At 34.2% G+C, this 25841-nt stretch overlaps 1 protein-coding gene and 1 pseudogene across 1 annotated transcript in view; both read right to left on the bottom strand.

Moving 5' to 3' along the window:
* Positions 1–13768, bottom strand: part of LOC110631721 (sugar transporter ERD6-like 5) — a 29191-nt gene extending 15423 nt beyond the window's left edge. Inside the window, exons 1-15 of the mRNA XM_058142807.1 lie at positions 13718–13768; positions 11679–11739; positions 11326–11417; positions 11173–11232; positions 10863–10928; positions 10703–10762; positions 10548–10629; positions 10390–10454; positions 10003–10095; positions 9822–9902; positions 9654–9738; positions 9514–9557; positions 9346–9408; positions 9205–9264; positions 9046–9099 (exon numbers count right to left, since the gene is read on the bottom strand). Of these exons, the coding sequence (XP_057998790.1) occupies positions 9046–9099; positions 9205–9264; positions 9346–9408; positions 9514–9557; positions 9654–9738; positions 9822–9902; positions 10003–10095; positions 10390–10454; positions 10548–10629; positions 10703–10762; positions 10863–10928; positions 11173–11232; positions 11326–11417; positions 11679–11739; positions 13718–13768 (1017 nt within the window). The remainder of the gene's footprint in view (positions 1–9045; positions 9100–9204; positions 9265–9345; positions 9409–9513; positions 9558–9653; positions 9739–9821; positions 9903–10002; positions 10096–10389; positions 10455–10547; positions 10630–10702; positions 10763–10862; positions 10929–11172; positions 11233–11325; positions 11418–11678; positions 11740–13717) is intronic.
* Positions 5701–7508, bottom strand: LOC110653133 (flavonoid 3'-monooxygenase-like; annotated as a pseudogene).
* Positions 13769–25841: the final 12073 nt, after the last annotated feature.

A 25841-nucleotide genomic window follows, 5' to 3' on the forward strand; every position in this document is an offset into this window, starting at 1 on the left:
ATATTATCAAGTGCAAAAGGAAGGGGACGCGCGAGAATCATGCCCTAACACTTCTAAAATTTGTTCTTATAGGCTATAAAATACTTTATTAAAAAAAAAGTGCAGTACATAGCTCAACCTATGCCCAAAAATGGGCCAATAAAAAATGGACCAATAAAAAATATGATTATATAATATTTGGAGACAAAAAAATAATTCCATGGATTCCAAGACAAATATGGAGCCTGTTTGCATTGAATTTTAGCATCAAATTAAAAATAAAATTGTTTACGGCTAATAAATAAAAATATTTTATACCAGTTTATAAATATTACCAGTTATTAAAAGCACTTTTATGAGGGATGGAAAGGACGTGCCACTTGGAGAAAAGGGGTGTAGAAGGTGACAAGATATGATTGTGATGTTGCTCTCTGTTATTTTTTATTGTTTTTGAATGGTGAGAAAATTTGCGGGGTGGGGATGTTGAATTTGTTACTTGAAAGTGGAGGATAAAATAATTAAATATATTAAAATTTAATTTAATATATTAATTATTTAAAATTCCATGAAAATTTATGCTTCACACGTCAATAAGATGTGTGAAATTACACGCATTATTGATTGAAAAATTTATGTTTAATAATAGCAAAATTTAAAATTTAGAAATATGATAAGATGGAACAAAAAAGTGATGAATTTTTTTTATTAAAGATCAACTGTGAAAAAATGAGAAGATTAAGTGAATGTTTAGTTTGATTATTTATTTTTAATTTTTAATTAAAAAATATATTTTCACTTATAAATTAAATTAAAAATAATAGTTAATTATTTAATAAAATTATTTTAAAATAACTTTTAAATAATTTAAGTGTTTAATTAAAAATATTTAAAAATAATTTAACTTATTAAAATCACAAAAAATATATATATAATTAAGTATTATAATTATTAAAATAAAATAATATTAATATTTTTAAAAAATTACTATGATAATTTATCATTTTTAATGATAAAAGATAATTTTAAAATAAATAAATAAGTTATAAGATATATTTATTTATAATTTTTAATTTATTTTAAATAATTTTTTTAACTTATGAATCAAATCAATATTTGTGATGCTTATAAGTAAATTTAATTAATTTATAAATTAAATTAAATATTCTCTAATTATTAAAAATATTAACATAAATATTAATCACATAAAGAATAAATTGCATTAATATATATATTTATTTTTTATTTATTATAATAAATTAGTATTATTTGGTGCAGGGAGGGGACAATCATGGCCCTAACACTTCCAAAACTTGTTCTTTCATGCTATAAAATACTTTATTAAAAAAAAAAAAAGTGTGCGGTAGATAGCTCAGCCTATGCCCAAAAGCCAACCCCAAGAAACCAACACGCAGGATACCGCTAAGCTCACACTCATCAAAATATTATTAAGTAATATGAAATATTATTAATATTAATTTATATATAATTTTTTTAATATATAAAAATAAAATATTTTTAATTTATAAAAATTGAATACCCTATTTTATTTAAGAAATATAAAATCTTTTATTAATAGCACTAACTTATAAATTAATTTATATATAATATTAATCATTCAAGAAAAATTTTTTAGTTACACAAAATTTTTTAGTTACACACCTGACCGTTGTAGCCAACTTTGGCACTCAATGTCTCCGTCGTTTAAAAGCAAACTATCAAAGCGAAAAGTAAGAGATTTATAAATGAGATCCTTATTTAATTATTGATAATAATTTAAATTATCAATTTTCTTCAATTTTTTTTTATTTTCTTTTCAAATTAGGTAAGCATTAAACATCTTAATGACTGTGTACCAATAAAAGGAGACTTGAAATGGCAAAAGAATATTTTCTAAATCTCTAATTCAGTCCTACCTTTTGATTAATATTTTCTAAATCTATAATTAAGTCCTACCTTTTGATTAATATTTTCTAAATCTATAATTAAGTCCTACCTTTTGATTAATATTTTCTAAATCTCTAATTAAGTCATACCTTTTGATTTTTCTGTGTTGCTTGAGAATCAATCCATCGATCTTCTCTAGTTGCTTCCAAGGAAACATCCCCATTCACCTTATGACTACCATCTTTGAATTTTCATTTTCTCTTTTTGATGGGATGGATATGAAAAGTTTCTTTTGGTCTTATGCATACATGAGACTTCAACGATTTTTTTAATAAAAAAAAAAGAGAGAAATGATTGGACTTGTGCAATCAAAATTGATCAAATTTAAATCGAATAAGAATCATTTTATTTTGAATTTGATTTCGTCATTTTGATCCATTCAATCTGATTTTGATAAAAAAAAAATTTATCTTTTAAAAAATGTTAATCATTTATTAGATTTATGACCTAAAATTCTAGTTGATTTAGAGAGACTTTTCTTATATAGAATAAAACTCTTATTTTAGTATTATTTTTAAATTGAGTGCATCTCTAATCAAATAATGATCGAAGAAATTAATAATATAAACAGATTAATAGTGAAAAAGTTATTTGATTTTACCCATAAAAAAAGGTTTTACCCATAGAAAGTGGCTTTGCCCACAAGAATGGCTATACTCATAAAGAGTGACTTTTAGCCTATAAAGTGAGACTATCACCCATCGTGTAAAGGGGTTTTGCTAATTGTTTCTAATGGAAGGAAAGAAACTTTGGTTAAGGTAGAGAAAATACATAATATTGAGAAGTTTATAGGAAATTGAGAGAACTAATTAGTATATTTACTATAAGAGTTCTCTTAGATATAATTGGGTTAATAGGTAGTATAATTTTAAAATGATTTATTATTTTATTATGGTGAAAAATGGCATTCCGGTGAATGTAATCTTTATGTGAAAAAGGTGAACCCCTTAAATATTGATACTTTGTATGTTTATTTTATTTATTTATAATTTATACACTTTCGCAATATATAACGTCATCATTAAATTTTATCAAATTAAATCAAACTGAACTAATGTAAATTATAATCAAATTGAAAACAAAATTAAAATCGAGAGAAACATATTAATTATCAAATCAAAATTTACCCATATCTAAATTGAACTTAAATATTTATGAAATAATTCTCCATATTCTTACTTCTCATCATTATTAACTTTTTTTTTTCTACATTTGAAATTTACGATTTTCAAGTTTCAATATAGAATTTAAATAGCTTATATTGGCTATGCAATATTCAACATAATTTAAATATAAAATTTCTAATATATATTTCATCATTCTAATTGAGATTCTAATTTAAAATTTCACATTTTTAATATCATTAAATCAAAATTAATTTATTTAAAAAAATTATAATATATATATATGAAATATGGATTTTTCCAATTATAGAAATCCTAAATTCATGTCTCTCTTTACTATCTTCTCATCCTCCGCAATAGATAAGTGGTTGGAAAGAAGTAACTTTTTAAAAGTTGCATCATTTGATTTTTTTTATTTGATTTGATTTAATTCAGCATAAAATTAATAAAAAGTTAAAATAATTGAAATTGTTAATTAATTACTCCATTAATTATCACTTGTTAAGTTGTTTAGTCATGCTTAATTTAGAGATTGAAGACATATTACTCACTTAACAGAGTCAATTCGAGTCTTCATTCTCTTAATTTTCTTAAAAAAAATATATCAATTAGCATTTTCACATGCTATATATAAATTGAAAATGTTCTAATGAAATTAATAATATCATCCTTTGGGGATCTTGATGACTGCATATTATTTGAAATTGAAAGGTAAAGCAAGATATATGTACTTGAGCATAAATGTAACAGAAAAGTAATGACAATAGTGCATGGCTGGTCATTTTGCTAATAAAACAGGCAATTGAAATTTTACTAATCAATAGGTATTCAACAAAATTAGTATCTTGAAAGTGAGCAAGAGAATCCCATTTAAATTTTAACCATTATATTTATATATTTCCAAACACAACTTTAAAGCTCTATAATTTTTTTTTATTATTATTTTATGCTAACAAAGCTGGGTGGATTCATTATATTAAATATTTTAAATTTTTTTGAGAAATTTAAATAATTTTTAACTAGTATAGGTAAATGTAATGTGATAATAAATATGTAAAGTTACTTTTAATTTTTTTTTAATACAAATAAACTCTACTTAGTTTAGAGTTATAAATTAAATAAACAAATTTATTATAGTTTTCATATATAAATATATTAATACTTAGGACGTCAAAAAATTATTGATTATAGCTACTTTTCTTCTACATATTATACTTGAGTTATTTTTCTCTCGCTTTCCTTCTTCGAGTGGGGCTGTAAATAATCTTTTGTTACTTTTCTTTTACATGCATATTGGTACTGACTTGGTGGGGGAAGAAGACGAATCTGCTTAAGTTGCATGGTTTGTTGCCTCTTTGCGAAGGTTGGTTGCGAGAGGAACTTGGTGACCAATGATATGTTGTGTCGTTGGCTTGTATCCGGTTGTTCTTCACCAAGAGGGGAATGAGCTTCTTTGGTTTCTATCCTTTTTTTTTTTTTTTTTTTCTTCCTGTAGTTTAATTTGAGTTGGTGTGAGCTCTTCTAGTCTGGCAGGGCAAGGGATCAGTCCTAATCTAGTGGTGGATGCTTGTGAGGTGCGATAAAGAAGGTTGGCCAGGAAAGTTCGAGTAAGATGTCGAAGAGCTCTACTATCACTGTCCTCTGCCTTTTTTCGGTGTCGGTGTCTTGCTTCCATGGCTCTTTCAAAATGTCCAATAGCTTCCCTTGTGGTTTTGAGTGATTAGGATGGGATCGTCTTCTACAACAAATTAGTTTTCTTATATGCAAATCTGGTGTCTTCTTTCTATCTGGTGCCTTTTTCCTTGAGGAGCAAAGGCATGTGGTGGCATCAAGCGCAGGGAACGGTGCTAGTTTCTTCCTTTGATCTACCTAGGATTTTTTTTTTTTTTTTTTTTGTGGGCATGGGCCCTATTTGATTGGCTAGATTAAATTCCTGGTTGACCTGAGTTGTTAAGCCTTCTTACTTATAATTTTTTGGGTTGGCCTATGAGCCAATCCTTTGTACCGTAATATGTTAGACGAGATCCTTTAGTGAAATAGCTATATCCTTAAGAAAAAAAAAAAAAAGTGTTATAATATTTATTACTTGCCTAATTTCTCCGCGTATGGATGAAATTAATCACCCTTAATTTAGGATTTCATTTCTCGTTCTAAATTGAATACTTTATTTTTATTTTTCTCTACTCTCTTAATTCAATTAATTTTTTTAAAAAAAGTTCTTCTAAATTTTCTTTTTAAATTTTCTTTGTAAATTTAAACTTAATACCTTTCCATTAAACATCCTGATTTAGTGAATTGAAATTCTAAAAATTGAGAGCTTTTTCCTAATCACTTAACAAAACGGTAAAAACTGAGAGTTTTTTTTCTTAATTTAATGAATAAATATATGGTAAGAATTTTTTCTAGGTAAGAATTTCTTTTTATTTAAATCCGATTTAATTATAATTCAAAATATAAAATATATAATGAGATCAACTTAATAAGCATATGAATTTTATATATTTGTGTTTTAAATTATGTTGAATCACATATATTATGTGTAAGAGGACAAGAAACAATTAATTAATTTTCTTGTCCAGGGAACCCTTACCACTGAGTTTCAAATTGACGAGATCCAACTACTCATCACGATGGAAACTAAACTAACTAATAATTAGGTACTGTGAGCGTCTGAGGACAACCTTGGTTTTGGGTGCACCGTCAAGGGCTGAGAACGTTGCAAGGTTAGTCCATAGGCTTCTTCCATGTCCAAATTCTCTGCAGGCTTCAACCCGTCTGCCAAATCCCATTCAAATGCATGCACTAGAGTTCCTACCATCAGATGGACCATGCGCAAAGCCATGCTCACACCGGCATATATTCTACGTCCTGCAACAAACGGTATAAGCTCAAAATCATTTCCCTTTACATCAACACTTGCATTTTCACCTCCACCCAGAAACCTTTCAGGCTTAAACTTTAGTGTAATATTTGGATCTCGGGCTATGGCCCAGATGTTCGCCGAAAGAGTTGAGTTCTGGGAATGTGGCGGCCATTTATTTCACAACCATTGGCTGCAATCTGTGGAAGAGATAATGGCGTTGCCGGGTGGAGCCGGAAGGTTTCTTTGACCACCGGTTGGAGGTAGGTGAGTTGCGCTAGGTCCGATTCGGTAACCAGACGGTCTCGGCCGACAACGCGCTCTTGTTGGACTTGGGCTAGGATATGTGGGTGCCGAATGAGTTCAGCAATAGCCCATTATTCTACTGTGCTGGCAGACGCATCAGTGCCTGCTGTGAATATGTTCTGCAACCACAAACACAATGCAAATATACTTGTAACATGCATCTGTTGTAGGATGAAACCCATGTAGATTATAGAAAATAAAACTCATATTAACAATGTTATATGTTGAAACCTAAGCTTTAATGGTGCCTTGTAAGATAGAGAAATACCAAAAGCAATGCTTTGATTTCAGTATCGGTAAGTTTCAGTCCATCACCATCACCGTCTTCTTTCAACGAAATCAACGTATTCAACATGTTACTGTACTCTTCGGTACCATTAAAACCATTAATCTTGTGCTCCTCCACAATCTCAGTCAAGAAACCATCAAATCTGCTAGGGAGTTTCTTCATTTTGGCTGCCACCCCTTGTAAGTCCAGCCACTCCAATGCTGGAACAGTCACCGATATTGAAAACTCCCGACAACACCATCAACTCGGTAACCATCGATTTGAAATCGACTGCCTTTTGATCACCACCACCGGTACCGTCACCGACGACTCTTCTGCCTAGCATCATTCGTCCAAGGGTATTGGTGGTGCACACGTTGAGCAATTGTCCCAAGTTTACTGCTGCAGTTGGGCTCGCTCTCGCCTGTGCTTTTGTGAGCACTGCCACTTCTTCCTGCATTTATAGTCACCTAGAAACGTCAAACTTACTAAAAGTATGGTTTAAGGAGATTCCTATCGTCGTCTTAGTTCCATTATTAATGTCGTAAGAATCTAGCTAGGACTAGGAGGTAATAATAGTAATAATAATTAACCTGTCTAAGATGTCTAAAATCATCCAAGGCCTTGCCGGGGAAGAGATGGACAGAGCTGATCTTCCTAAGCATGCGCCACCGAGGACCATAGGGTGCAAACACAAGGTCTTGGTAATCATAAGCAACATATTTTGCACCGGAAGTAGGTGGCCGGCTGGAGAAATTAGCACCATGAGCCTTCAAGAATTGGGCAGCGACGGAAGCTGAAGCAGCCACAACAACATCGACGAGTCCCATCCGAAGGTGCATGAGAGGTCCATATTTCGGAACCAAGGCGGCCATGGAATGGTGAGGCTTGGAGCCCAAGTGTGGTGAGTTTCCAACAAGAGGCCTTGGCTTGGGGGTGGCCGTAGACGGTGGGAGGTGCAGAGGTTGAGGAAGCAGAGATACAAGAAGATGGCCACAGCTATGGAGTACAAGACTAGAGGAGACATTTTTCACTTTCTTGAAGGCGTGTTTCGTAGGGTTGCACGTTAAGTTATAGAAAATTATAGATTCTTATTATTTAATCTTTATTTTAAAAAACAAAATATATTAAAAATTTTTAAAATTTAATTTCATCAAATATTTTCTCTTTTTTTTATTTATTGTAAATATATTCTAAAATATCTTATTATTTAAATAAATCAAATGAGATATAAAATTTTTAAAAATCATTATTTCATCTACTAAAATTTTCTATTATTAATACTTTTATCTTTTTATTTTGAAAGATAGGTTAAAACATTCTGAAACAATTACAATTAATGATACATAAAAATTTAATAAAAAAATTTAAGCTATTTTCTTTTTAAAATTTATTATATTATTTTTCTATATTTGTTTACATTAAAATTCAAGATTGTAACATTAAACAATATATTATCTGAGAATCAAACATGAGTCGGTGACTTTCCTATTCAAAACGCCGTGGTCTTCACCGTGTACCAACACTCGTGGTTTGAGCTTTTTCCTTTTAAAATCAATGTTAATGCAAATGACAAAACAAAGGACATTAATAGATGGCACGTCCTTTGTCTTCAGCCATTCAAAGAGGAAATTGAAATATCACAAGCCAAGTTTTTCAAATTGCCTTATTATAGAATCGATTAAGATAGAAAAATTCAAATATTTAATTAATATTTTATTAAATAAATATTATATAAATTTATATTGTGAAATCACTAATTTTTAAATTCTTAATTATAATAAAATTTCTAAATAATAAAATCTTAATTATACTTTCTAATATTAAGTCTCCACCATCATTGCATTACAATGTACGTACGATAAGAGGCAAACTAATTGTATTTCAGCCTATCTAAAAATGAAATAATTAGCATGATATGGTAATTACTGGGTAAGAATTGAGGCTTGAATCTCTTCAAGCGTTCGCCCCTTCGTCTCAGGTACCAACTTGGCAATAAATACAACCCCCAAACCGGCAATGATTGCATATATTATAGGAAATTATATATTATAGGAAATTAATGCTCTTAGCATATATAAAAAGCTTAAACTCCTGAAATTATATGTTACAGGAAATTAATGCTCTTAGCATATATAAAAAGCTTAAAATGGAGCCATGTCTGGGAAGAGAGAAGTGGAAGAAGGCATTTACCGGCTGAGCTCCACTCAAACAAAAAGTTAAATGTGTATGCAACAATCCAGGACCCAACTGAACTTACCAAGTTTACTAAGCTTCCAGCTCTATCCTTTATGTTTACAGGAAATATCAGACATAGAAAGCCAGCATGTGATTTGCTGAGCTGCTTATTTAGCAACTTATGATCAAGCTATGGACAAATCAAGTAGAAATATATTGTCATACCTCTGCCACTATAATCCATGGTATCCCTCCCACGCCTACTGCCAAAATGCTATGAATACCAAATGGCAGAATCAAGAATTTTAAATCTATTCTTCAAGTAATATTATAATTTATTAACTGATACAATGGAGAAATTAAGATGCTTAGGCAACTTCCATTACCAATATGCCTGCAAGTGCCAATGAAGGAGTGATTTCTTTTCCCAAATGAAAGCCCTGCCCAAAGAGGAGTAAATTTATGTGAACAATATCAAGGAACTGAAGAAAGAATCATTTTTTTTTTTAAAAAAAAAAGGCATATAACTTCTAGTTCATTAGAACCTGCAACAGGAAGGACAGTCCTGTAATGAATGAACCCAAGCACACTCCAGTTGAAGAAACCTGAAAATATAAAGAACTTTCAGGTTTTCTCTCTTTTCAACTATATTCCAAACTCTATACGTTTCACATTTTAATACTAACCAAGAAAAGTGGTCGTCTTCCACTTTTATCAACTAAGAACAGACCGCAAATGTTCATTATTATCTGTTATAAAGATGTAAACTAGAAATGAGAAATGCACCTAGAAGATTGCCACTTTCAATAACACTTGAAAAAAAGGGAGGGGGCTGTTGTGGAGGATAGACATACCCGCACAACACTTGCTGCTACAGACCCAACACCACTCGAGATACCTGCAATGCATCAAAATATCAAGTTTATATATTTCTATATAATTGTCCAATATGATGAATTATTTTATGAAGCATCCTTGCCCATCCCTAAGTTACCAGCTGACTCTAAAGTAGAGTTCATATAATATGCATAGCCATTGAGTCCTCCAAACTGTAGCAGTGCCATCAGTCCAACTCCAACCTCATCCAAGTTTAAGCTAAAACAATGTATTAAACAAATAATGGAAAAAGGCATGAAATAGATGAGTAATTTATTAAACTCACTATAACTACACAGGCGTATTTTTGCTGGAACAACTCTTTAATTCCATCTTCTGCTAGCTGATCTAAGTGTTCGGTATATTCCTGTTAATTTTTTGAGAAGAAAAAACAGAAGTTAAAGTAAATATTCTACTTTAAATGAATTATATTAGCTTGTGCATAGATACAGAGCCAAAAATATTACAGTGATTTCAGCTGCTTCATGAGAAACATCAGCATTCTTTCCCCTGAGCAGCTTGAGAGCAACTTCCAACTCTTTTTCTCGACCAACTTTTGCCTGTTGAAATTATAATCATCAATAAGCATCTCAATGGTTTCTTGAGCCACATTAATAATAAAGACAAAACAAATTATCAGAGAACAAATGTGGTTCTGCTTTTGATAAATGAAATTGATATATAAGAACAAGTTGAAAGAAACTGCCTATGCTATCATTTGAAATGGTTTGACAAAAATAATATGGACAATTGCAAGCAACAAATCTCTATTTCCGGTCATGTCTGCTCAACATATTCACCGTGCAAAAAACTTCTAAACAATATCTTCTGAGATAATTTTGGTTTGGACTCACCAGCCATCTAGGAGACTCTGAAATGAAGAAGGCACCAAGAAGTTGAATTAGACATGGAATAGTACCTGAGATTAATGAAACCATAAAATGATCGTCATGGAGCTGCCTTCAAATTTTTATTAGTACAAAATTGCGGGATAACAAAGAAATTACATTACCAAGTAGAGCCAAGATGCGCCAGTCACAAACAGAACCAATGACATAGGTAACTGATATGCCACAGCCTGTCATGGCTACAAAGTGGACAATGATTGAAAGAGAAAACAAAATTAAAACAAAGTTCATACTCTGCATTGGTGACATGTACCATAATAAGTGAGACAAATGCTCCCCTGAAATTCTTGGGTGTAATTTCTGCAATATAAACCGGTACCTATAGAATGGAAATATAGTACATCCACTAGTGATAGACTTGAGCAGTGAAAAATAGATCATGACCAAAAAATTGAAATATCAACATTAATTGAACTAACCACATAAGCAAGAATTCCAATTCCGACTCCCATTAACAATCTTCCAAGGTCAAGTGACCAGGCACTCTGTGAAGATTGCTTAGACATTTAAATTATGCTTAAAAGCAATAAATAAATAAATAATATTTAATCCAGAAAAGTTAGGTGCACCACCCCAATAAACCAAATAAAGGCAGCTTACTAATCTTGATTTCTAATATGAAATGTTAAACAGACCAATGACTTTAGCCTTCGGGAGCGACAATAATTCTTGTTGGTAATCAAATGCAGAGAAAGTAAAAGCATAAATTCTCAAAGACAAGAGAGATACCTTTGACAATGCTATTGCAACCAACCCTCCAATGTATAATGCATTTGAAACCCAAATTGCCTGTTTTAAATGATCAGTAAGAATGAAGATAGAAAGGCTAGCTGGGATGAAATTATTAATAGTAAAGGTCAGAAAAGGACTTTGGTAACATACACCTCTGCGGCCAACAAGGTCTGCTATCTTCCCACATGAAGCTGCACCTACTATTCCCCCAATTGTTAATACTGAACCGAAAAATGAATATTGCAAAGAAGAAAATAAAACCATACGGTGAAAAAATAAATGAAAGAAAAGTTTGTTTAATAATAGCCCCAATGATTATGTTAAGTAGAAATTACAGATGTAATCAATGAAGATTTATTTAAGTGTTCAAGAAAAATCAAAGTTTCAATCAAATTATTATCTTCAATGTATTAAGCATAACATGTGATGGTCACTAGTGCTCATCCAGGTTAAATATGTATCGCATTAACTCATTAATAGTAATGAACTGTTGGCACTTACTGCTGCCAAGGAAAGTCCTGACTCATCCAAAATTCCAAATTCAGCAGGTGATGTGTATCCCACCTATATGCAAATCACAAATCTTCACCAGTTCAATGAAAATTCAAGTGATAACATAGCTGTAGTTAACGGAAGAAAATCAGGAATTGGGAAAAAAAATTATTCTACTACTGCTTGCTGCTGTCGCAAAGTATTTTGCGGGTCGCCTGGACGAACACTCACCAAAGTGGGAAGAGTGAGGAGTCCCACTTTAATTTTGAGAAAAATTAAAGAAAACCTTCTATGAAAATAAATTAAAACAAACCACTTCGAAAACAGAGATTCTAGGTTCGGGGTCCATGTACGGGCGGGAAAGATGTTAGGCACCCCGCCTCATCCCTCAATGAGGGTAAACAGATTTAATCTTATGCTCTTTTATGAATTAAAATGGTATTTAGGGGATTGGGATGATGATGTTAATCCTTTGTGCAAAATAAAGGAATGTTTGATATTTCACTTTTTTTTTTTTGAGTTGCCCAGGAACACAAATTTGTGAGATGACCCTTTGGTGAGTAAGTGTTTGGATAAAGTTGCCTCGTGTATTGGAGTTTTGTTTATTTTGAACTTTGCTAAGAGAGCTCAGGACGAAACTTTTCCCGATCTCTAGACATGTTTATTAGGAATTTTGAGTGGGAGATTTTGGATAAGAACTCTCCTCCGATCTTTCCATTTTGTGAGAATCAGGTAAGAACTCTCCCCTGACCTCTTAAAGTATTAGGTTTAAAGATTTTAGTGAAGGAATTCGGATAAGAACTCTCCTCTGATCTCCGTTTTTGTTCGAATTTTGGATGAGAATCAGGTAAGAACTCTCCCTCGATCTCTTAAAATATTTGCTTTAAAAATTTTAAGTGAAGGATCTCGGATAAGAACTCTCCTCTGATCTCCACATATTTAATAAAATTTTGGGTTGAAAATCGGATAAGAACTCTCCTCCGATCTCTTTAAGTATTTAATTTAGAGTTTAGCGCGAGGAATCTCGGATAAGAACTCTCCTCCGATCTCCACATTTATTAAAATTTTTGGTTGAGAATCGGATAAGAACTCTCCTCCGATCTCTTTATACTTATTTATTACGATCGTATATCGTAAGAACCTTAGACTAAGGGTTCTGGGGCCTGAAGACGCCAGGAACCCGAGCGAGGCTTTTCTTAACTCATTGATGCCTTATAACTAGGGAGGGGATACCAGACTGAGTTTTTACCGATGTCCTTTGTAATCTCCTTACCAGAACTCTTTGGCAGGCAATGTCCGATCTCTTTCATTTACTAGTCTAGGATCCGATCTCATCTCGATCCCCACTATACCAGGTTATTTCCTGAGCTCGTTTAGTAGTTCGACTTCGTGACTTCTTCCTCCGATTTATTATTCAAAATTTTATTATTTTTATTTGTTTTAAAGAAACTCATGTGTTAAGATACAGCTACCAACATTTTATTAAACTACCTACACGTTACCCGTAACCAGAACACCTATATTTGAAGGTAATAAAAAGCTAAGAATAAATAAATAACATGAACTGATGAATAAAAGATAAACTCAAGAGAATAACTATCTACGTGGGGCTCTTTAGCATAACCGAACTTAATGAAAATTACGGGCATGAAAACAAAGAAAATAAAAGGCTAGCATTTGATAAAGCAATGGTCTAGACACTTACCTGTGGGGGATTGAGTCTATTGAACTAATTGTGGAACCACAAATATTGTAGAGCTGCGAGCTAATAGTCTGGGGACTAATGCTTACTTTGAAATAACAAGTTCCAAGTTAGAATGCAATTGGGCCGAAGTAACAGTAACCGGGTTGGGATGAGATTAAACTTGAAGAATAAAATGTTGATATTAAGATGATGAGGACGAAACTGAACTGAGAAATGACATCGCAGAGGAGTGAACAAACTGCAAAGGAAGAGTTTCAGGGTCCAACACTCCTTCAATTGAGATACTTAAGAAAACTGGTTTCCGAAGTTTCTCTATTTCGAAAGCTTAAAATAGCAAAGTAGTACGACTGAATCAAATTTCAGAGCTTCTCCACTATAGTTACCACCTTTTTTCATCCGTCCCCTTCAACAGTATTGCATGCAGGTATTTATAGGGAATGGGTGCTCCTAATGAAGGGTTAGGATCTCTTTTAGGGAGATGGAAGGTTTGGATTTAAAAGGACATGATTCGATGCCTGAGAATTGAGGAGAATCAAAATGGACGGCTGAGATCCCATTCAGAATATTTGTCCTTTCTCTTTTCCAATCCAACGGCTCAGGATCTTCCTGTCAAGATGGATCCAAAGGCCGGGAACAAAGGCGTCGGTCTTGTCATCTACTTTTTGATCCAAGGGCTCCGGATTTGTCCTTAAAAGTAAGATCAACGGTGGAGATCGAAAAGTACAGGACTGCCATGACATGTCCTGGCACCTGTCAGCAATGTGGGCGATTCTGCAAATGAGGCGTGCGGTGGAGATTTGATCTTGCCTGCAACGCTTTAACTACCTCAGCTCTGATTATGACGACCGTTATTGGAAGTCTTTTGTTCTCTTTTCCGATCTTTATTCAATCTGATCTCTCAGTTATGACTCTTTTCCGATCTCTCTTCCTTCCGATCTCTCAGTTATGACTCTTTTCCGATCTCTCTCACATCAGGTCCCTCATCACTTCCTGATGAAATTCGGTTCTCAATGGTTCTCTCAATGATGTAATCCGATCTCTTGGGATCGCCCAAATGATGAAATCTGACCTTGTGAAAGTGAAGTTAAATTTCCGATCTCTGATCCGCCTACCCGATCTTCTAACTAAATCATTTTTAACCGATCTGTGACTCTGAACATTTGCCCGAACCTGACGACCTTAGCTAACCAATCTCATCTTATTTCATTTATGGTGTTTCTGGAACCTTCCCGCGATGTGTCAATAAAATCGGCAGATTTTCGCTAACCGATGTATTGCTTGGGGCATTGTGAGCATTGAATGCTCAAACGGGTATAAATGGAGGGAGGATTTCTCATTTGCTCCCCTATGTCATTTTCAGCTTTCTGCTTACAACTTTGACCTTCTCTCATTTCTTCAAGTCTTTCTGACATCGATCACACTCCGGTAAGGACTTTACTCCCTCTCTTAGTTAATTTCTTTTGTTTTTTTTTTTGAAAATGGGCGGCGCAGAAGGTCAGAGAGTGGAGAGCCCCCCTTCCGTCCATATCTCGTGGACATCGGACGAAGTTGAGGTGGCTCAGCCAAGTGGCCGACCTGAGCCTCCCACAACTTCCACTTCAGCTCACGGTCGAGCAGCTCGGTCAAGAGAAAATCTACCCGTGGACAAATTGTCGTCGGTCCTTAAGGAAACCGATCTGCAAACCATTAGTCAAGAGTACAACCTTCGAATCGATTCGTACGAGCTCATCAGATGCCATGGCGATCTCCGAGCCGATCATTTCTTTGATAAAAATGATATGATTCTGGTGTACGAAGAGCAGTTAAAAGCCGGGCTACGGTTTCCCCTTGATGACTTTTTCAAGGATGTTCTGAAGTTTCATCACATAAGTATAACCCAAGTGCATCCAAACTCGTGGTGGATCCTGGTGGCTTTTAGAGGCTTATGCCAGGCTAAGAAGCTCAATCCTTCAGCGAAGGTGTTTGCCGAGCTGCATAGGCTTACTCGTCGAAAGGACGACGAGTACTGGTTCTTTCAAGCAAAACTGCACTGTGGGCTCTTTACCGATCTCCCCTCCTCACTGAAGAATTAGAAAAATCATTTCTTCATGTTGAGGAGTAAGATTTCGAATGACTTTGAGGGGATCCCACGGAGTTGGCAATACCTGGTTGCTCCGACCCCGAAGAAGATCGCCTTGAGTAAGGACGAGGGCGCCATGGCAATGGAGCTGAAGGATCAGGCAGCCACTCAGAAGTTCTCCTACTTAGAGGCAGTGATGGCCAAACTGCACCATTGGATGATGCGGCTGGTTATTGGCGAAGAATACGACCTTCAGCTCTCTGACCTCGACCCTGTGCAGGTATGGCGGGCAGCAAGGCTTCCAAAGAGAGCCGAAAGCGTAAGAGGGAGGTCTCCAGGAAAGTGCGGGAAATAAAGTGTGCTGAGGCTTCGCAGACGCCAAGGCATAATTCAGGAGAGGTGCCGGGAGGCTCGCCCCGACCCTCGGGACAGCCAGTCCCTGAAATAGAAATAGCTCAGTCTCCTCCTCGACAAGAAGAGCCACCGCCTCCACCTACTCCTTCGAGTGCGGAAGGTGGTCCTTCCCAACCCATTGTGAGGACCTTGTCTCGTGGTGCCCAGGTCCTCATTCATACTTTGGAGAAGAATCACTCTGTCCGGGAGAACCCAGGTTTGGCTAAGGTTCTGGGAGCTTCCATCTACCTCCAGAAGGATCGACATAGGTTGACCCCGGGCAGCATCGACAATCTCCTAGCCTAGACGATGAGCTTGAGTATGGAGAGCTTGGTAAACCAGCATATAATCAGGGAAAAGGCTTATCTTCTGAGGCAGGAGATCCTGAAGGCGGTCTAGGATGCAACTTCCGCCCGAGCTCAACTTTCATCCGCTCAGGACTATATAACTGAAATTAAGGGTCGGATGAAATCCTATGAGGATAAATTGGCCGAGCAGGCTTATGAACACAGAGAAGCTCGGGTGCTCTGAACTGCTGATGTCGCTCACCTCACTGAAGAACTTAGAGCGAAAGAAGAAGAGGCAGTGACGAGGGAGGTCGGTGCTTATGTGAACGCCCACAGCGACCTTTTGGCCGAGCTCAGGAGACGTTATCCTGAGGAAGACTTCTCTTGGATGGTGGACCTGGCTCCTTAAGACGAGGAGGAGAGCGAGGAGGAGCCTAAGGGAGAGAGAAAGACTGAGCGAAATGTAGAACAGGCTGGGGGTGATCCTTCAGCCAAATGACTTATATTTTATTTTGATATGAAATGAAATCTCTTTTGTTCAATTTCTTGATGAGCTCGAAAGTATCTAAATTGCATGAATGCTTAATTGCTTGAACGTATTGGGACATTTAACTTAATCAGCGATTATTAATCTAAGTATAAGAGGTCGGAAGAACATTATAACCATGAGATCGGCTTGGGCCGAAACCAAACACCGGATAGAACTTAGATCATTAAAATTGGAAACTTGATTTGAATACTTAAGATTGGAAACACCATTAATTCTGACTAAAACCTTAACATTATTAAACGATTATCCCCAATATTTATAAAAGAGAGATCGGAAATAAGACTGGATGGCACGGAGACTTGATGTTGGTTTGATTTTCTTTGATGAGAGATCGAAAAATATGATTGACTGGCGAGGAGACTTGATATTGGTTTGAGAGATCGAAACTGAGGTTGAACGACATGGAGACTGAAGGAACGGAAGCGTGAAAAACAGAAGTTTATACCATTGAATTCAAAATTTTTCACCTAGGTCACATGCATCATGCAAGATTTATTTTTATCTATTTGATTTCAATGATAAATAACATATTAAAACTCTTTTAATATGTTTTTGGATCTGTATTTTCCATTTAAGATTTTAAAATTAATCAGATTAATTTCAGAACCCTAGATTAAATCAAGAACAAACACACTAACCTCTTGATGCACTGCAGTGTATTTGCGCCTTTGAGATTCATCTTCAGGACACCAAATATTGTCCCTCTAGCTTGTCCACACCAAGAACACCTATGGCAGCCTTTGAATAGCTTCTAAAGCTTTTTCTATTAATTAGAAAATCAAGTTCTGCCTTTTAAAAGATTAAAGATGTAAATAGGACACTAGAAACGATTTCTAGTATTTTTAATTCAAGAAATTGATGGCTAATCTTTTTGAATTGATGAGAGATGAAGAAGAAGAGATGGAGAGCCTCAAAATGGCGTGATAAAGGAGGAGTGGCTGCTGGTTGTCATATTTTTAATTCATAACAACACTTATATAGCTAGGTCAACACATTAAACCCTTGCCACATGTCACCCTTTGATTAGCTCTAGGTTTAAGTGACCCAATCACATTGTGCCAAGTATCAAACCCATATTTAATCTTAATTTTAATCATCTTACATGATTAAAAAACATTTGGCAAGCTTATGTGTAATCCCATGTGTCACCATCTCATGGTGCCACGTGTCACCATGTGAAATGACCAAAATGCCCCTGTGTCTTAATTTTGAGTTCTCAACCCAAAATAATTATTTCTCTTCTTCTAATTAATTTACATCAAATATAAATTAATTAATTAATCTCTATTAATTAATTTCTCATTAATTAAATTCATATTTAAACACTTTAAATATAAATTTAACTTATACTATACATCCAATAATTTAGATTTGGTTTCAAGTCATGCTAGGGACTTTGCAATCTAATTGCAAACTAAACTTATTTAATTAATCAATTAAACTCTTTAATTAATTAATTAAATCATATTTAATTAGGTGATAACTTGTGTATGTGTATGACTTACTAGGCTCATCACTAATTGGCAATGAGATATGATATCAACTCTTAATCATCAGAACTCTTTCTTACCATAAATGATTTCTCTAAATCATTTTATGTACCTCATAGACCATGGTTAACACCTAGCATAGTATGCCATGGCTACCCAATTAGTAATAAGATTTACCTTAAATGAACCTATAATCATATGTTACCATGCATTAGAATCTCTCTGTTACAAAATCCCAACTCAAGCTGGAGTCATGGTTTATGTCAAACTCCATTTGCTATGAATATTATGTTCTCTTTTAATTCCAGTTCTTGATTAAAAAGATTTTTCTCATCAGAAACTATCTGTCCTGGCCAGGAACTTAAAATATCAAGAACAATTAAATGAACATAGGATTTTATCTCTATTTACTTAGAGGAACAGATTCCATCTTGATTAACACCTACCTCCATATATAACTAGTAGGAGCCAACACATGCCCATATACCTATACACAGTACAAGTATGAAAGCAGTATCAAACTCAAACTACCTATATATAAGATAATTGTGCTATCTCAGGTCTAAAGATTATATGCACTGATATGATTTATGACAATGCATTGACAAGAGTAAACTCCATGTGCTTGTCAAGTGTCACTGGTTCGGCCTACTTATAATGTATAAGTGCCTATCATGTTTGTTATATGACATGAAACTTACCATTCCATCTTATTTATATCTCATATAAATAACTTGGGAACAAACATGAATACAATCTTTCTGGATAAGTCATGTCCTTATTATGTAGTATCCTCGATTGTGAACCTGTTTATGATACTTTGTACTATAAATAATGTCACTCATATTCTTAACAACTTAAGAATAGAGTTTCTAACAAAATATCTATGGACCTTTTCTATTACACATAAATATCTTATGTAAACAGAAAAGTGAAAATGCCTTTTATTAATAAAAACATGTACAAGATACATACTAAATGATATGCTCTAGGGCATACTACTAACAATCTCCCATTAGCACTAGAGCCATTCATTACAATATCTTAAACCCATCTTCTCAAGATGTCGGTCTAGCTGAGTCTGTGACATAGGCTTAGTGAATGGATCAGCTGGATTTTCAGCTGATGCTATTTTCTGCATGGTTATATCGCCTTGCCCAACTATTTTTCTGATAATATGGTAGCGCCTTTCTATGTGTTTGGATTTTTGGTGAGACCTTAGTTCCTTAGCTTATATGACAGCTCCATTGTTGTCACGCGATTAGTGGAACTAGCGACTCAATGGAAGGAACTACTATAAGTTACGTCATGAACTTCTTTATCCAAACAACTTCCTTTGTAGCATCGATGCGAGAATATACTCGACCTACGTAGTGGAATCTCTGATCGTGCTCTATTTGGAACTCTTCCAACTGACTGCACCTCCATTACAAATGAACACATATCCAGAGGTAGACTTTCTATCATCAATATCTGATTGGAAATCAGAATCAGTATAACCATCCAATTGCAAGTCTCCACCTCCATAGATCAAGAATAAATCCTCAGTTCTTCTCAAGTACTTAAGGATATTTTTGACAGCTATCCAGTGTTCCAAACCTAGATTGGATTGATACCTGCTAGTCAAACTAACAGCATATGTGATATCCGGCCTAGTACACAACATTGCATACATTAAACTTCCAATAGCCGAAGCATATGGAATCCTGGCCATTTTATCTCTTTCTTCAGGTGTCTTTGGAGATATCTCTTTAGAAAGATGGATACCATGTCTCACTGGTAACAATCCTCTCTTGGAATCAAGCATGTTAAACCTCTTTAACACCTTTTCCAAGTATAGACTTTGGGATAAACCAATTATTCTTTTTGCTCTATCTCTATAGATGCGAATCTCAAGAATATAGGTTGCCTCCCCTAAGTCTTTCATGGAGAATGTATTTGACAACCATACCTTTACAGTTGTCAATATACCTGTGTCATTACCCATCAACAGTATGTCATCCACATATAAGACAAGGAAAGTGATAGCACTGTCACTAACCTTCTTATATACACATGGCTCATCCTCATTTTTGATAAAACCAAAGGATTTAATGGCTTCATCAAAATGAATGTTCCAACTCCTCGAAGGTTGTTTCAACCCATAAATGGATCGCTTTAGCTTGCATACCTTGGAACCATCTTAGGATGCAAAACCCCTAGGTTGTCCCATGAAAATGTTTTCTTCAATGTATCCATTGAGAAAAGCTGTTTTGACATCCATTTGCCAAATCTCATAATCATAGTATGCAGCTATTGCTAATAGAATCCTAATTGATTTAAGCATAGTAACAGGTGAGAAAGTCTCCTCATAATCGATTCCTTGCCTTTGGCGAAACCCTTTCGCTACTAGCCTTGCCTTATAGGTCTTTATATTTCCATCAGAACCAATTTTCTTTTTGAAAACCCATTTGTTCTCTATAGATACAATACCTTCAGGTGGGTCAACAAGATACCAAACTTGATTCTTATACATGGAATCAATCTCGGATTTCATAGCATCAATCCATTTTGAAGAGTCTATATCTGATATAGCTTCTTCATAGGTAAGTGGATCATCTCCATGATCTAATTCTTCATGAGTAGACAACTCTTGTTCTTCTTCATGAAGGAAACCATATCTCACTGGTGGGTCAGATACCCTGGTTGCTCTACGAGGAACAGCTGTAGATGTTTCATCAATGGGTGTAGGTTGACTAAATGGATCTATATCCATCTGATCTATTGGTTGATCAGAATTCTCCAATTCCAACTCTATTTCCCTTCCTTTGCCTCCTTCCTGGACAAACTTTTGTTCAACAAATGTGGCATCTTTACTTATCACAACCTTTTGTGAAGTAGGCAAATAAAAATAATATCCAAAACTATCTTTTGGATATATAACAAATCGACCCTTTTCTGATCTGGTCTCTAATTTATCAGTGTTCAGCTTTTTGATATAAGCTGGATAACCCCAAATCTTAACATGCTTAAGACTTGGTTTTCTTCCATGCCATATCTCATAAGGTGTGGAAGAAACTGATTTTGATGGAATCCTATTCAGAATATACAAAGCTGATTCTAATGCAAATCCCCAAAAGGAGATTGGCATATCAGTATAGCTCATCATACTATGTACCATATCCAATAAGGTACGATTTCTCCTTTTAGATACACCATTCAGTTGTGGCGTTCCTGGAGGAGTCAGCTGGGAAAAATGCCGTGCTCTCTCAAGTATTCATCAAATTCAATACTCAAATATTCACCTCCACGATCTGATCGAAGAGCTTTAATACTCTTTCCTGTTTGATTTTTTACTTCAGATTTAAATTCTTTGAATTTTTCAAAGGATTCATGTTTGTATTTCATCAAATACAAATATCCAAACCTTGATTTATCATCAGTAAAGGTAATGAAATAATGAAAACCGCATCTAGCCATTTTCTTAAATGGACCACATACATCACTATGTATTAGCCCCAAAATATTTTCAGCTCTTAGCCCTTGTCCAACAAAGGGTGATCTAGTCATTTTGCCCTGAAGGCATGATTCACAAGTTGGAGCAGGCTCAGAGCCCAATGAGGATAGAATCCCCATTTTCTCCAATTTTGTAATCCTATCTTCTACAACATGACATAACCTTAAGTACCAAATATATTTTGAACTTGAGTTGATTTTCACTATTGCATTCATTTAGATCACTTGCATTCATTTTGTGTTTGTCATTATTATCCAAATAATAAAGACCATCATTCATATAACCCGAACCAATATATTTATTTCCAAAATAAATATTGCAAACATCATCTGTGAACTGAAATTAATAGCCATTTCTAGTCAAACTAGATATAGAAATGATGTTCTTAAAAGCATCAGGTACATATAAAATATTATCCAAACACAAAACATGTCCAAACATGTAAAAAGATTTAGATCCTGTGGCTAAAGCTTCAATAGTTGAGCCATTGCCAATCCGGACTCTAACATCTTGAGAACGCAAGCTGCTACTATTTGCTAGTTCCTGCATATCATTAGAAATATGAGAACTGGCACCAGTATCTAAAACCCAAGCTGTAGATGAACTATGAGTATCATCAGAATCTAAATAACAAGATATGGACATACCTTCCGAAGGTGTATCCTTATTGTCCTTTAGAGAAGTAAGATACTATGGGCAGTTCCTTTTCCAGTGCCCATCCTTCTGGCAGTGGAAACACTTTCCTTTGCCTCCATCAGCTTTAGTTTTCCCTTTCTGTTTAGCTATTTTCTTGGAAGGACCAGGAATCTGAGGTTTCTTTTTCTTATTGCCCTTCTTCTTGTTGGACTTTCCAGTAGAAGAAGATGCAATCAAAGCTACCTCTTTTCTTTTATTGCCCGGCATATTCTTTTGGGCAATAACCAGCATGTTGAGTAAACCAGCTAAGGTGCATTCCTGTTTAGTCATATGAAAATTTGTCACAAAATTTCCAAAAGAATTAGGAAGGGACTGATGGATCAAATCCATCTGAAGTTGGAAATCCATGTTGAAATCAAGATGTTCCAACTGCTTAATCAGCCAAATCATTTTATGGACATGATCCCCAACATTTTATCCCTCAGACATCCTCATGTGGAACAACTGCCTAGATATCTCATACCTAGCATTCCTGCTATGATCACCATACAACTCTTGTAGGTGAAGGAGGATCTCACTCGCACTCTACATGTTCTCATGCTGCTTCTGTAACTCATTACTCATGGAAGCAAGCATGTAACACTTAGCTCTCATATCATGCTCCTTCCACTTGTCCAAAGTTTCATGTTCCTCTTGAGTGGCCTCTGGAGGTAAGGGACCAGGAACATTTGAATCTAGAACATATCCTATATGTTCAAGGTTCAGGACAAGTTTCAAATTTTTTAGCCAATCAAAGAGATTAGGTCCTGTCAACCTATTGCGATCAAGTATGCTTGCAAGGATATTGGATGATGGTGGTTGTTCTGTGCTCATTATTATCAGAAAATTAACTGCAGAAAATAATCAGATTAATTAGTAAATGTATCATATAATTAACCAAAATAATTATGGTCTTTTAATCAAATTGGTCCTCCCACTAACTTAGCGAATCCTACACTTCCAAAGTAGAAAACGGAAATCCTAGTTGGATGGATTTCTAGTGGGTGATTGAATTCTTATAATTCTATTGATCATCCTCAGGTACATCCGTTATTGGAATTACAATAAACTATAAGTGAGCAACTCCTTGCCCATCACATCTCATGTGAGGTTCAATCCTTTACCTAGCCCCTAATGCTCAAAATCTCAGGTACATCCATTATTGACTTATCTTGCATTAGTTAAGTTGATCCCATTGAGCCAGTAATTATGCAAATAATTTTAATGTCCTCAGGTACATCCAATATTGGACAGCAAACCATTTACATATTTACAACATCTCATGCTTAACAATTATTCTTAAGAAAATCTCTTAAATTAATTGCATCTTATGCAACTATTTAAAATTTCTTAAAATAATTGCCCCAATGGAGGGCTTATGTTATAATTACTTTAATTATAGCATTTCCAACTTAATCATTTGTTTGGAAGATTTTATGGTCATCCTAATTACTATTTAGGTCTCACTATGCACATTATCCATTTAGCATGCATATATCATATAATTACATACATTCCCATACATCTCATGCAATCATGGATAAGCAGTAAATATGGTATGATCATGGACTTTCTAAAGGATTCAATTCTAAGCCACCAAGAATTGAATCAGGGCATTCTTAGGTGCATTTCATTCATTCATTTTACAAGAGTTGCTAAAGGAGTACATAATCAATACTTGATCTTGAATTCCTCCCACTGGTCCCACCAATGCTCTTGACCTCCTTGAACTTCTTGCAATCCAATTACATAGTAATCCTTGGCATACCAAGGCGAATTTACAATAACTTAAATAAATGAAATTACAACCCAAAAATTATTACAAACTTAATAATACATGCCCAAAATAAATTAATTAATTTACAATCCCAAAGAAGCATAAAAGAAATAAATCCAATCACATTGGTCTTTTATAGTCCATGATCATCTATCATGCATATTACTATTTAACAATTAAATAAAACACACATACTTAAATTAAATTGAATATCTCATATTCAACTTAAAAATTCAAATTTGAATATGATTCAAATAAATTTAAAAATTTAGATTTTAATATCATTCAAACAAATTTAAAAATTCATATTTGAATCACATTCAAACAACCTTAAAAATTCAGATTTGAATCACATTCAAACATTTTTTTAAAAATCAGATCTGAATATTATTTAATGAACTTTAAAAATTCATATTTGAATATGATTCAAACAATTTTAAAAATTCAGATTTGAATCACATTCAAATAACTTTTAAAATTCTGATTTGAATCATAATTTAATTGTGTGATTAAAACTACTAATTAAACACTTTAATTAGTCAAATAATAGGCCTTAGATCATACAACAATTGCATAATTAAAAGCTAAACCTTGAACCACCCATGGAAGCCAAAACATGCGCACCATTGATGGTGTTTTTCAAGCATGCCGCCACACCTCCATTGCAACTAGCGATGGATAAATCATCTTATGATCAAAACACACAATTAAATCATATAATCAACAATCTAAAAAGCAAATATAGTGGCTCTGATACCAATTGAAGGAACAAAAGCATGAAAAACAGAAGTTTATACCATTGAATTCAAAATTTTCACCTAGAGTCACATGCATCATGCAAGATTTATTTTATCTATTTGATTTCAATGATAAACAACATATTAAAACTCTTTTAATATATTTTTGGATCTGTATTTGTCATTTAAGATTTTAAAATTAATTAGATTAATTTTAAAACCCTAGATTAAATCAAGAACAAACACACTAACCTCTTGATGCACTGCAGTGTATTTGCGCCTTTGAGATTCGTCTTCAGGACACCAAATGTTGTCCCTCTAGCTTGTCCACACCAAGAACACCTATGGCAGCCCTTGAATAGCTTCTAAAGCTTTTTCTATTAATTAGAAAATCAAGTTCTGCCTTTTAAAAGATTAAAGATGTAAACAGGACACTAGAAATGATTTCTAGTATTTTTAATTCAAGAGATTGATGGCCAATTTTTTTGAATTGATGAGAGATGGAGAAGAAGAGATGGAGAGCCTCAAAATGGCGTGATAAAGGAGGAGTGGCTGCTGGTTGTCATATTTTTAATTCATAACAACACTTAATAGCTAGGTCAACACATTAAACCTTTGCCACATGTCACCCTTTGATTAGTTCTAGGTTTAAGTGACCCAATCATATTGTGCCATGTGTCAAACCTATATTTAATCTTAATTTTAATCATTTTACATGATTAAAAAATATTTGGCAAGCTTATGTATAATCCCATATGTCACCATCTCATGGTGCCACGTGTCACCCTGTGAAATGACCAAAATGCTCTTATGTCTTAATTTTGAGTTCTCAACCCAAAATAATTATTTCTCTTCTTCTAATTAATTTATATCAAATATAAATTAATTAATTAATCTTTATTAATTAATTTCTCATTAATTAAATTCATATTTAAACACTTTAAATATAAATTTAACTTATACTATACATCCAATAATCTAGATTTGGTTTCAAGTCATGCTAGG

Source organism: Hevea brasiliensis, unplaced genomic scaffold (genome assembly GCF_030052815.1).
Source record: "Hevea brasiliensis isolate MT/VB/25A 57/8 unplaced genomic scaffold, ASM3005281v1 Scaf7, whole genome shotgun sequence".
Classification (NCBI taxonomy): Eukaryota; Viridiplantae; Streptophyta; class Magnoliopsida; order Malpighiales; family Euphorbiaceae; genus Hevea; species Hevea brasiliensis.